Source organism: Megalops cyprinoides, unplaced genomic scaffold (genome assembly GCF_013368585.1).
Source record: "Megalops cyprinoides isolate fMegCyp1 unplaced genomic scaffold, fMegCyp1.pri scaffold_27_arrow_ctg1, whole genome shotgun sequence".
NCBI lineage: Eukaryota > Metazoa > Chordata > Actinopteri > Elopiformes > Megalopidae > Megalops > Megalops cyprinoides.
In genome coordinates, this window is record NW_023494723.1 from 192,185 (window position 1) to 204,830 (window position 12,646).

The 12,646-nt window shown below is 43.8% G+C and overlaps 1 protein-coding gene across 1 annotated transcript in view; it reads left to right on the forward strand.

Annotated features, from left to right (window-relative positions):
* Nucleotides 1–2,492: 2,492 nt before the first annotated feature.
* The window catches only part of LOC118772302 (ras-related protein Rab-44-like), a 32,309-nt gene continuing 22,155 nt past the window's right edge, over nt 2,493–12,646 (forward strand). Inside the window, exons 1-4 of the mRNA XM_036520576.1 lie at nt 2,493–2,717; nt 6,071–6,182; nt 9,363–9,537; nt 11,269–11,415. Of these exons, the coding sequence (XP_036376469.1) occupies nt 2,514–2,717; nt 6,071–6,182; nt 9,363–9,537; nt 11,269–11,415 (638 nt within the window). The 5' untranslated portion in view covers nt 2,493–2,513. The remainder of the gene's footprint in view (nt 2,718–6,070; nt 6,183–9,362; nt 9,538–11,268; nt 11,416–12,646) is intronic.

Consider the following 12,646-nt stretch of genomic DNA (forward strand, 5'->3'; position numbering starts at 1 on the left):
TGTCATCTGTCCACCTTAAATCAGTCAGTCTTCTCATTATGCCCTCCATGTGAATTCATCAGTCCATCTTATATCAGTCATTCTTCTCATCATGCTGTTCTACTGAACTCGTCAGTCCACCTTAAAGCAATAATTGTTCTCATCATGGTTTCCATCAGTCTCATGATAACACAACAGCACACCACACGTGAATTCATCAGTACACCTTAAAGCAGTCCTGGCTTATGTGTAATAGCTTGCCCAACTGAAAATCCCAACCACATGAATTGTAGCAGGACCTCAGTTTTGTTCTTTAATCCCTTATAATGGCTTTTCTGTAATCAGTGCAGTATCAAACATAAGTAATCCCAGAATTTTTTCAGACTGAGATATTTTTCTACCAGTGCTGTAGATTCATACATTAAATTAGACTTACATTCTGCCAATGTGGTAGCTTTTAACATGGAATAGCTGGGAGTTTAAAGCTTGAATACCTCATGTAAATACTTATGTCTCTTAGATATTATATCTATGACTATGATGATAGTTATTTCTACTCTTTTGATCCTGTGTGATTACAAGCTGTGGCTATAAATGGCTCTGAAAGCCCTTGTCAAACACCCACCATGTCACCACAGACCATGTGTTCTGTATCAATAACAGGGGGATGTGACTAGCTAGCTCTGAAATAACATTGTGAAGATGCTGTATGGACATATTTGTACCAGAATGCTTTTCCAATCGTAGCTTTGTGCTCAGCTCCAAATTATCACTTCAATTATTTCATTTGTTGTGATGAGTGCTTGTCAATCGTATTATTCATATTTGATTGTAGTTAGTGGAGAGCATGGTGAATGCTATGGAGTTTTGTTGGCAAAGGTGAAATAGTTTGTTGCCTGTGTCTCACCTCAAGACAATTCAGTTATGTTCTTGTTAGTTTTGAGTGGCTCCATTTAATCCTAATTTTTTAATGTTTTTTCTGTGATAGAGCCGTACTGCACATTAGAACTGCTTTGATGTAGTAGCAGTGTAGCGTACCGGTAAGGGGCAGAGCATATAACTGAAAGGTTGCTGGTTTGATTCTCCAATGGGGAACTGTTGCAGTGCAAGTGTAAGTCCTTCTGGAGGGTCTGCTAAATGAGAATAATGTAATGAAATTCAAGAACAGGCTAACTGCTCAACAGTACTAACAGGCTTGTGCTCACCATCATAATCAACCAGGGTCGATTTCAAGTCAAGTCAAAGTGAGGTCATCTGTCAGCTGAAAAGTCAAAACCATGATGTTACTTAGCCATAACAAAAACAATCAACAATCCACAAACACAAAAAAATCAGACATCTAACCAGCTCCATACTGTTCTAGAATGTCTTATTATTGCAACTCAAAATAAATGTTCAGTTGATAATATTTTTGTAAAAGAACACCAAAATGCCAGCTATAAACTCTATGACAATTTTGCCATTTTGGCTGAAATAAAAAACTGGCAGCCCTGTGGTTGATTCTTTTTGCCATCTGATTGGCTTACTGCTGAATGACCACTGCTTCAAAGCCTTTGGCCTGCACTCACATTCACAGCAAAGAGCACTTAAACAATCCAGACACTCAGAGCGGTGCTTCATGGGGCTGTTGTCTGCTATGTGCATTTGACAAAGCATGTAATGAATGGATTGAGCGAAGTTTCCAAGGGACAAATTGGGTGTTTTAACTCAAGGGCCTCACTGAGTTTTGATTTTTTTAATGAAGCTTTCATGAGGATATTTCTGTACTTGCTGCTCCTGTAGAATGCAGGCAGATTACATTACATTCAGTTAGCAGATGCTCTTACCCAGAGCAACTTGCAACTCAAGGGAACAGAAATGTATCTATCCAAATTAAATGAGCAACAGTGTCAGACCAGGGTAACAACAGTCCCAGACTGATGAGTGTGAGCACAACACCATTTAAACTCACAAGTTAACCACAAGTTAACTCGTGCTAAGATGAAACTAGACAGCCTAGAAAACTGAAGGAAGTCTAGTACATAAACTACCATATATAACACATTCATTACATCACAGTATCCATAACATATTGTGATTCTATATGTAAAATAAACGACAAGTGTTACAAGTAGAGGTCCTTATCATTTTAGCAGACAATTTTATCCAGAGTGATTTACATATGTTACAGGTTTTACATGTTATCTGTTTATTCAGCTGGATGTTTACTGAGGCAATTCTGGGCTAAGTACATTGCCTAAGGGTACAGCAGCAGTGCCCCAGTAGGGAATTAAACCAGCAACCTTTTGGTTATGAGCCTTGCTCCTCACCACTATGCTACTCTGCCGCCCACTTCAAGGCCCTTTTGTTAACCTTTCATCCCTATGTTTCCTATAGGTTCCATCAACTAATTGAAGATACGGTTGCTAAGAGATGACGAATGGCGGCGTAGCCAGGAGGCTTTGGTGCTCATTCTTTTAATGTTCAGCATTCTGGGCCGACAGCCTTGTCTCCCCGGCCGGACTTGAGCCCACACCAGAGGGAGTGCTCACAGCATGGCGTCTTTCGCGGGTGCCACTGCTGCCACCAGAGTGGCAAAGAGTGCACGCCACAGGGAGGACAGGCTATTGAGTGCACCTGATCACAACGGCTCCAGCCCCACTGAGGAGGCACGTGCGGCTGTGTTGGAAAAGACACAGGAGTTCTTCCAGATCTGTGACATCGAGGAGAAGGGCTTCATCACCCGCAGAGACATGCAGGTAGCCCTGGTGTGGAGCTTCATTACATAAAGGGACATGCAGGCAGACCAGGACTGGAGCTTCATTACATAAAGCCACATGCAGGTAGACCAAGGCTAGAGCTTCATTACGTAAAGCAGCATGCAAGTAGACCAGGACTGGAGTTTTTTGCCTAGAGAACTGCACACTATGGACCCTGATACAGCCCTCACAGCAAACTGTTATTGCATTACATTTACATTTATTCATTTGGTAGACGCTTTTATCCAAAGCGACTTACATAGGTTACAGTTCTTTACAATGCTATCCATTTATACAGCTGGATATTTACTGAGGCAATTGCGGGTTAAGTACCTTGCCCAAGGGTACAGCAGCAGTGTCCCAGCGGGGATTGAACCGGCAACCTTTTGGTTACGAGTCCTGCTCCTTAACCACTATGCTACACTGCCGCCCCGCATTACATTATCTGTCATTTAGCAGACACTCTTATTCAGAGCAACTTACATTACAGGTTACAATTTTTACATGTTATCCATTTATATAGCTGGATATTTACTGGGGCAGTTCTTGGTTAAGTACCTTACCCAGGCATGCAACAGCAGAGCCCCTGCAAGGATTCAAACCAGCAACCTTTTGGTTACAAGGCCTGCTCCTTACCAGTATGCTACACTGTCACAGACATGCAGGTAGACTGCTCACCTTTGATTAATTTGCTGCACATGGAAACTTGGGATCAGGGCTTTTTCAGGTGCATGAATCAAAACCTTGCTGTCAGTCTCCATTCTGTGAGTCCTTAATTTAAAAACAAGCTCCACAGAGCACCTGTGTGCCTTTGGGTAACAGTGAATGGAGAAAACAGACTCTTCAGAGTGGTGTTAGAGGACCATGAAAGAGCATTAGGTGTCTGACACAGGAGAGCTCTCAGGATGGCTTTGTCCTGCCGCTTCCAGCTCTCAGCTCTCTGTTTGATGGAGCACTTACAGGCCCACGCAGTAACGACCTCCCTCAAAAAGCAGGTCACCCCAGATCCCACTATTCGCAAAAATGGAGTGATAATTATAGCCTTCTCCTATCTTCATCAAGTCATTCACAAACAAGAAGAAACAGGAGAAACATTACATCTATGTTACTCACGCAATTATCTCACATTTCAAGCTTAAAAAAGCAGCCAATGGTATATCTACTGTGACTACAGCTTCAGATATCAGATCTGTTGCACATGGGCCTCATGAGTCTAAAAACCAAGCTGTGGAACATGTAGCATCTCTTTCATTTGAAATAGTCTGTCCATTCCATGCTTAACTGATTCCATCATGTTTCAGTAACACAGATACACTGCGATGGAAATGAAGAGTTCCACCTTGGTCATTGGCCACTGATGTGGGGATCACTTTTGATTAATGTTGCAGCAAAAGCCATTCAAGAATCATTGACCTCTCGGAGTCCCTGTATTTCTGCGTCTGTGCGAGAGCTTTTCCTGTAATAACACATATAATTTGCAGCCTGATCAGTAAGCTTTTTGTTTACAGGTGGTTTCACAGACATGGACTAATCTGATGTTTGGGTAGGTCTTGTTTCTGACTAATTAATCACGTTGCCTTAGAACGGATAGTTCTGGATTGAAATATTTGCAGGCTGGTGGAGGCTGAGCAGGAACAAGCAGCAGCTGCTACAGAACCTTGGCATGGACAACCAAGATTACAGAGGCCTTGTTTTTCCACTCTGAGTGAAGAATTTAAGCAAGTGTTAGCCTTTTTTATTTTTTTCCATTTTAAATTCAGTTCAGCGCTATTGTTCTTTCTGTGTTACTCACATTAAGAAGAGATGAGAGAAAGGAAGCACTGATTGGTGGTTTTTTTAGATGGGTTCTACACATAGTGGAAAGGAGGGATTTATACATTGAATGCAGCAGAACAAATGATGGTTTTTATCTGAAAAAGTAGTAAATTGGTCCAATGAGGGCAATGGGTTTGAGAGATGTAACTGAGAAGGAGCTAGGTGAATTCTTACAGGATTTTCCATGAGGGTCATTGATTGAACAGTGTTATGAAACAAAGTTGGGGCCCTCACTGTACTGTCTGGCTGTCTGTGTGTGGGGGGGTTGGGGGTGTTGGTTGGCACATGACCTCAGGCCTGTGAGGTCACTTTAGGTTCTGTCACAACAACCACAGAAAGATCACATAACACTCTCGACATCTGGGCAATACATTTTCGCTCATTACTCTTAATGTGACAGATTGATACTGTCAAGGCTCAGGCAGGGACTCAGGTGCGGACCACGGGAGCTTCGGGTTCCAAGCGTCTTTAATGGAATCGTCAGGCAGATCGCTAATCAGAAAACGGGCAGGGTCGAAAACTGGGAGGCAGTCCGTGGACAGAGCGAGGGAAGATCGGGAAATCGGAGCAGGCAAGGTCGGGAACCAGACAGGCAGGCAATCAGGCGAACGAGGCAAGGAGGCAGGCAAAAACGAGGTCAGGGTCCGAGCAGGGTCAAAAAATGAGAAACAGGCAGACAGAAGCAGAAAGCACACGGCGGGGACGAAACAGGAGAAAAACACTGTGACGAACTAGCAGCAGGACAGGGAAAAGCAGGGAACATATAGGGCAGGGCTGACGAGGGGATGGAAAGCAGGTGTGCAGGCAATCAGGCGGGCGGAGACCGGGCGGGGAGCGGGGCAGGACTAAAACACAAGGAAAACAAAAGCACGACAGCTAAGGAGGCGGAGCACTGACAGATTCATGGAAAAGGATTTCAGTATACCCTCAGACGCCTTGCATGGAAGAATAGTCCATGTAAATCCTAAATAATGGAACATATTTTGTCCAATTTCTCAAGAAAGAAAATGCATTGTTACTATGACAACACCACTGTGGAACAGGTACGGAGCCTTGAAAGTGTGACACGTTTTCATGTTATCTGACTATGCTTCCATCTCATAAAATTGCCTCCCTGGGAGCGATAAGGCAATTTATGTTAGAATGAATGGTCTGCCTGAAAAACTTCATTTTTACATTTTTATTTCACCAGTAATGTGCAGGTGGTTTCCTTCAAAGCATTTAATTTGAAGGGATAGACTCAAAACACTATGTATGATTATTGCAGTATTGTTTGGTAATGGCCATAGTCTTTCAAGCTTTCTTATTTTGGTGTCCCTCTCTCTTTTGCGGTAATAAATTGCACATTGACAACAAGGGACGTATCAACTATCTGTCCGTGTTTTTAGGAGTCATTTTTTCTGTTGTAGCTTACCCAAAAAGCACACATAGACAACGTCAGAACGTGGGAAATGTTTCAGCCTTTTTCCTGGTAAAATGGTCCCCTGTTACCTCGCCTCCACAGCTGACTCATTCATGCATGTGGCCTGTTCTTTCAGAGGCTCCATGGAGAGCTGCCGCTCAGCGCTGAGGAGTTGGAGGACGTCTTTGACACCCTGGATGCTGATGGGAATGGCTACCTCACGCTGGAAGAGTTCTCATCAGGATTCAGTGAGTGCTGACTGCGCTGGTCACATGATCACTACAACCTTCATCCAGGAGTAGAACCGAAGCCTACAGTGGCTGGGCACATGACTCAGGACACCGACTACCTCTTCACAGGACACATGACTTAGAGGAGGGCTTTGCAGATCATGTGACTCGGAGCGGCACTTAACAGCTCAAATGACTCAAAGCTGCAACCACCTCTTTACAGGTCACATGACTCTGAGTAGGATCTCAAAGGTCACAATGACTCAGAGCTGGGCTTCATAGGTCACATGACTCAGAGAAGCACTTCATAGTTCACATGACTCAGAGCAGCACTTCACAGGTGACGTAACTCAGGAGTGCTGCATGTCATTCCTTGACAGCTAGTTGATGGTGGAAATGCTTTGAAGCATGAACTTAGCTCTAATAGATTTGACAGATAGAGTACAGTTGAAGCTACAGTGAGATGTGTATGTTACAAAGTCATAGTATGGTAGGCTGTACTGCTGTTATTTTCTGTTATGACCCAGTTATTTAGGAAACACCCTAAATCAGCCTAGTATTTGGCAGCTACCATTGTTAAATGAGAACACAAATGTACACAATGACTGTACATGTGCTGAAACAATATGTACTGTCACATATGCAGTAAAACAGTAATACTGAGGGAAGTGACTCTTAGGAGTGCTTAATGTCACATGTGCACTAAAACAGTAATACTGAGGGAACAAACTGAGTGGTGCTTCCTGTAAGGGTAACACAACCATACAAGGACATATCGAGTGTATGGCTGTGCTTACTCCTCTTGTACATGGTCTTTGTAGGCTTTGATGAGTGGGAATGACCATGAGTGTGTGTTACCCTGAGGGTTGGTAATTGTGTGTGGTGGTTAGTGTGAATTTGAGTGACTGTATATGGTGTTGATCATAGATTTAGGTGACCATATGTAGTAGAGACAATGAATTTTGGTGACTAAAGCCCCTTTCAGACATGCACTGAAAGGCAGAACTTACCTAGCCATTACCCGGAGAAGCTGTATGTGAGAACGCAAATGTCCAAATCAGTCGGATTGGACATGAGACGGACTTCACTCTGCCAGCTCCCGAGTAGGCTTACAAAGTCCGTCTAATGTCTGATTGAATCCATGTGTGAATAGAGAAGGTCATTTTCCAGAGAATTCACAGCGAGCAAGTGGGCGTGTTGATGACGTTTCTATCATGCAACTGGTGCGAAACCGGAAGAATACAAACATCTGCTTTGTACTCTTTTCTGCTTGCCTGTATATTGCTTTCCACTCATTTGTTGATATTGCGGATATGTCCAAATATATGTTATTTTGAGTCCAACGATCATTAAAGAAATAGTTAGCTATAGCTATACTGCCAAAACTTGTCTCTTACGATGATTAATGTTGGTTAGTAGTTTATTATCTGGTTAGTGGCTAGCTAAGCTGTAGCTAACAGTGATAGGTATAGTGAGACAGGTGAACTGGTGACCTAACGTCACATAGCGAAAAACAAAAACTTATCTTCCTGTTATAATAAATGTATAATTAATAGTGGTGTAACGGACTGTAGTTGATCCGTGATCCGTACAGATCCCCCCACTCTAGCAAAGTTTAACCATAATAGTGTGAAATACAGTTTTCCCTAAATCATTCCCTAAATCTCGATGCAGAGTTGCAGTGAAAAGATACAACCATTTTATGATTTTAAAAACCAGCAACATTACTTAGCAGAAATGTTGCGAAGACAAAGGTTGCATCCGAAATCACTCTCTCGTTCACTCACTCACTATTCAGTCATATAATAAATTAATAATTTTCTGCATATAGTTTTATGTTTGCAAGTTTATTCGAACATATGTATGAACATCTTTGTGTCTGACTGTGCCAGCTAGCTGGCTAAATGATTAGCTAGTTGCAACTGACATTAACCTGCTAGATAATACGCTACCTATCGAGCTATCACTAGCTACCTTAATGAAAGAACTAGCACCCAGCTTCATCTGTTCAATAAGATGAAACTAACGTTAGCTAGCTGGCTGGCAGTTAAGTCTAATGATCAAGTGTAAAATATATATATGCATTATATAGTGAATAGGGAATGATTTTGGACACAGCTTAAGAACAGCAGAACAAGCACTCAACAATTGAGTATTGAATATTTTATTTTAAGATTTTATTTAAACATTGGACATCTTGAATGTTGTTTTCATTTAAGACCATGGGCAAAAGGTCCTTGCTTTAAGTGTACTTTAAGCAATAAATGGAAAGCAAAGTTATATTTGTCTCCCTTTTTTTGCTGATCCGAAAAATGGTCCGATCCGTGACTCAGAAACCGTGATACGATCCGAACCAGGAGTTTTGTGATCCGCTGCACCCCTAATAATTAATGATAAATTATGTGTACCAGTAGCACCATTTCGATGGTTATGTGTGATATTTTTTTATAGGCTACCCAAAAATACAATAGCTGTGTTTGCCTTCTCCTCCTCCGTGCCACATTATGTGTCCATACCACCGAAAGGCAAGACATTGAAAAGAAAAAACCTGAAAGTACTTGAACTCTAGAATACTTTTCGTGAACTCGTCAATCCTTTTCACTCGTTACAATGCAAGTGGCGTCTAACTGGAAAATACCACGAGCAAATCTGGACGTTTCTAAACTCGCAATGATTTTACGCGACAATGTAACATACTCCAAATGTAATCATTAATGGTTGCGTAGTGGGTACTACACTGAAAAATAGCATGCAGTATACAGTATATACTTGTGTAGTACACAGTACACAGTATGCAGTGGGCGAGTATTTCTGGTAGGTGAGAACGCGTCTGACATGGACAATCTCTTGTTGTGTGCTACATGTGTGAAAGGGCAACTCCAGACAATATCTGGACCTTCATATGTGAAAACGGCTTATGTGTTCGTGGAGATCATGTGTGATGGTGACAGTGAGTGGAGGCTCAGCTGCAGACACATTCTAACTCATGTTGAGTTGTGCTCACACCTGAGAAGAGCTGCAACAATGGCTGACACGTGCTTTTACTCCCTCAAAACAAGATTTTAATATGTCAGTTCACTTAATAAATAAATAAGTCTAGCAGTGACTGCTGTATACAGTTCCATTAAAAAGTTCCAATTGTAGTGCAAAAAAGTGCATCAGTGTGTGTGTGACATGTCATGTGATCTCCCACCACAGGTCACTTCTTGTTTGGGCGGAGGATCTCTGTGGTGGAGGAGGAGGAGCAGGACTCCCCAGAGGGCATGTACCAGAGTGCGGAGTGGAACGAGAAGCCAGTAGCGAGTGAGGACGAGGAGGAGAGGCACTTCTGCATGCTGATGGAGAGCCTGGGGGCCTGCAATGTTTTCCAGCAGTAAGGGTGCCTGCCGGGCTCATCTTGGAGGCATTGTTTTGCCCAATGCTTCCTTTGTGTTGGTTTCCCCTCCCCTGGCTCTTGAGTGAGTCTGGAGTTCGAGCCTGGATGTGTCACCAGGCGGTATTGACCAGGAGCCCACAGCGGTGGAACATAGCTGGCTCTGTTTTGCTGGCATGCAGGTGGGCAGGTCGGCAGAGTTTCCTTGTCTCTTTGCCCTCAGGAACCCTGCAGCTTTTCAGGCAGCTATTTCACCTCAGCTTTATCAGGCTCAGATGATGTCAGCGGAGATGTCCCTAACCTCCATTCTGCTTTCACTTCACTTTGGTGCACTGTGGGACATGTAGTCTGAAAACTAGTTGGCACGGGCATGAGGGGGCCCCCCAGTGCAAGTGCAGAGATTGTTGTGGTGAGACAAGCGCTAATATGCAATATACAATGTCTATCAATGTCTTTGAGTGTTCCCAGCACTACCACCGTCATTACGAGGTTCTTCTAACTGTCTGTGGTGAATGACAATGTCCCCTGCACTGAAAGCATACTGGGCTGGTACTGTGAATGCTATTGCCCCAGATCACTAGGCAGAAGCCACCACTGTTCACTGATCAACAATGCTGTTAAGTCAATAACAGTCTCTTGTTTGTTGTTGGATGAGCTACTGACAGGTTGTGGTATACTGTTCCAGAGTCAGTCGGCGGGTGTGGGATTTGGTCTGTAGAATTACTGGGGCTGAAGCAGCATGATTTCCGACTCAGTCTAGATGGCTCACACCTGGGTTTTAGCCAACAAGGCAGCTTTGCCTTTGCAGGAGTATGCACCAATGTGGGCTCTCGGTCTCTGCCATCAGAGCATGGCATTGTTGGAGATTTCTGTCAACATTGGGGCAGAGAGACAAAGATTAGATCATTAGCTGAGCTGCTCTGCACAAAGTCCTTTGTTCTCCCTTGACTTTCCTCAGCTGTCGATTGCTCTCTTTCAGTAACAATGAACAACAGAACTGTTGTGGAAGGTCAACAGGTACATCCTATGAACTTGCAAGGAAACCTGCAAGGTTGGGGTTTGTTCCTGAAAGCGAAGCTGGCAGATTTGACTATGTCATGGTGTGTACTGGCAACCTTTGCTCTAGCAGTAGACTGTTCCATCGAAATTGTGCTTAAATGTTAAATGTCATACCTTTAACTGAACTGACATAATGTGACTTCATGTTGGCTGGAACGAGAATGTGAAACTGTTCTCCCATTCATTCTGAGAATGAAGAATTGAGCTGCTGTTGTGTGTGATTGTGATTCTTCTTGGGGACTTCATGAAGGGGATGTGCAGGTGCCATATTCGGTATTCATTTTTGTATATTAGCTTTTAGCTTTATGGAAGATTCTGGTAGTTCTGATAGTCCTACAACTGAGGCAACACTTCTCCAAAGACAGAGGATGCCAACCATCTCATTCAGAGGACTCCATCATTCTTCTCTGAGAGAAATCAGCTATTGTGTGACTAAGGTCACACTGATCAAATGAAAAAGTGGTAGGAACACTTCTCCTGGTCATGTATTCAAGGCAATAAGGCATTCTGTCATCAGTCAAAAGGGCATTCTGTCTTATGAATCACTCGTGGAAACAGCTGAAATGTGTTTCTGGTAGAATAAGAGCATATATTGGAGTGGGCCAGGCTGACCCCATAACACTGTTACCCTAGCCTAAGCACACCTCTGATTTTTGCCTTTACCTCTCCCAGGCCAAGTGAGGTGCGCAGTTTGTGGGCGCACCTGCGCCGTGAGGAGCCTCACCTCCTCTCCAACTTCGAGGAGTTCCTGGCCCGTGTCACAGATCAGATCAAGGAGGCCAACCAGGAGAAGAGTGAAATGGAGAGTGCCCTCAAGAGGTAGTCATCTTGCACTGGGTGTCTGTGTGCCAGAATAGAGAGCGAGAGGTTCCTCACTGAGTTGTTGATTTCTCCCCTCAGTATATTAACATGACCAGTCTGTCATTCCCAACTACTGATAACACATCGTAGCTGACTAACCTGCTGGACTAACTGCACAGGTTTTGACACATCATTGACACAAATTGAAACATCAGACGGTTTAAGGAAAACTGTCATGAGATGTTAGGGATTCGGCTGCTGCTTCCCAAGATGACCACCAGATGGCCTCATAACTTCCTGTGTTCCATGTCTCATTTAGTTAATGTCGTCCACCTGTGTTTACTGTTATTTAAGCCCTGCCCTTTGTCCACATATTTGCTCAGTCTTGAGTTGCCATGCTTGTGCGCACGCTCTTGTACCAAGCTCGGTTTTTTCCCCCTCGAGTCTTCAGTAAAAGAAACTTTGTTTTCTTTGAACCAAACCTTTTGGTGTCCTGAGTCATCACTTGAATTCACCCTGCCCTTTGACACAGGGACTGTCTTTGGCAGGGGTGTGTACAGGTGCTGATTGCAGTATTAGCCATGTAGGTTCCAGAGATGAAGCCAAACTCTATTCTGCAAATAAAAATGCCACTTCTACCAGTCCACATTCTCCTGTCCATGTTCTCCAATCTATAGTCCCAGTCCATATTGTCCTCATTCTGTTGCCCATGTTGCCAGTCCATGTTCTCCTTTTCACAATCTCCTGTCTGTGTGCTGCAGTCCACGCTCTATCCAATTTCCACCAGGTTCTTAAGAGTACAATGGGATGTAAAAAGTCATGAGCCCTGTCCCATCTCTCTAACTGTTGCTGAAACAGCATGACTGTCAGGGCTCAGGCACGGACTCAGACGCGGACCACAAGTGCTCTGAATCCAGGCGTTTATTTACAGAATAGTCAAGCAGGCAGTTGAAATAAGGCAGGGTCAAACCGTGAAGGCAGGTAGATCAGGCAATCAGGGCAGAAAGGCGGGCAGAGACAATGTCGAGGAACAGGCAAAGCAAAACCAGAAAATCCAAACAGGGAAACACAGGCGGGACCGAGACAGGCAGAAACACTGTAACGATCTGGCAAACAAGACAGAGACAAGCAGGGTTGATATAGGGCTGGGCTGAAGAGGTGATGGGAAGCAGGTGTGCAGGCAGGCAGGTGGAGACGATCAGGTGGGCGGAGACAGGGCGGAGAGCAGGGCAGGGCTAGAACACAAGGA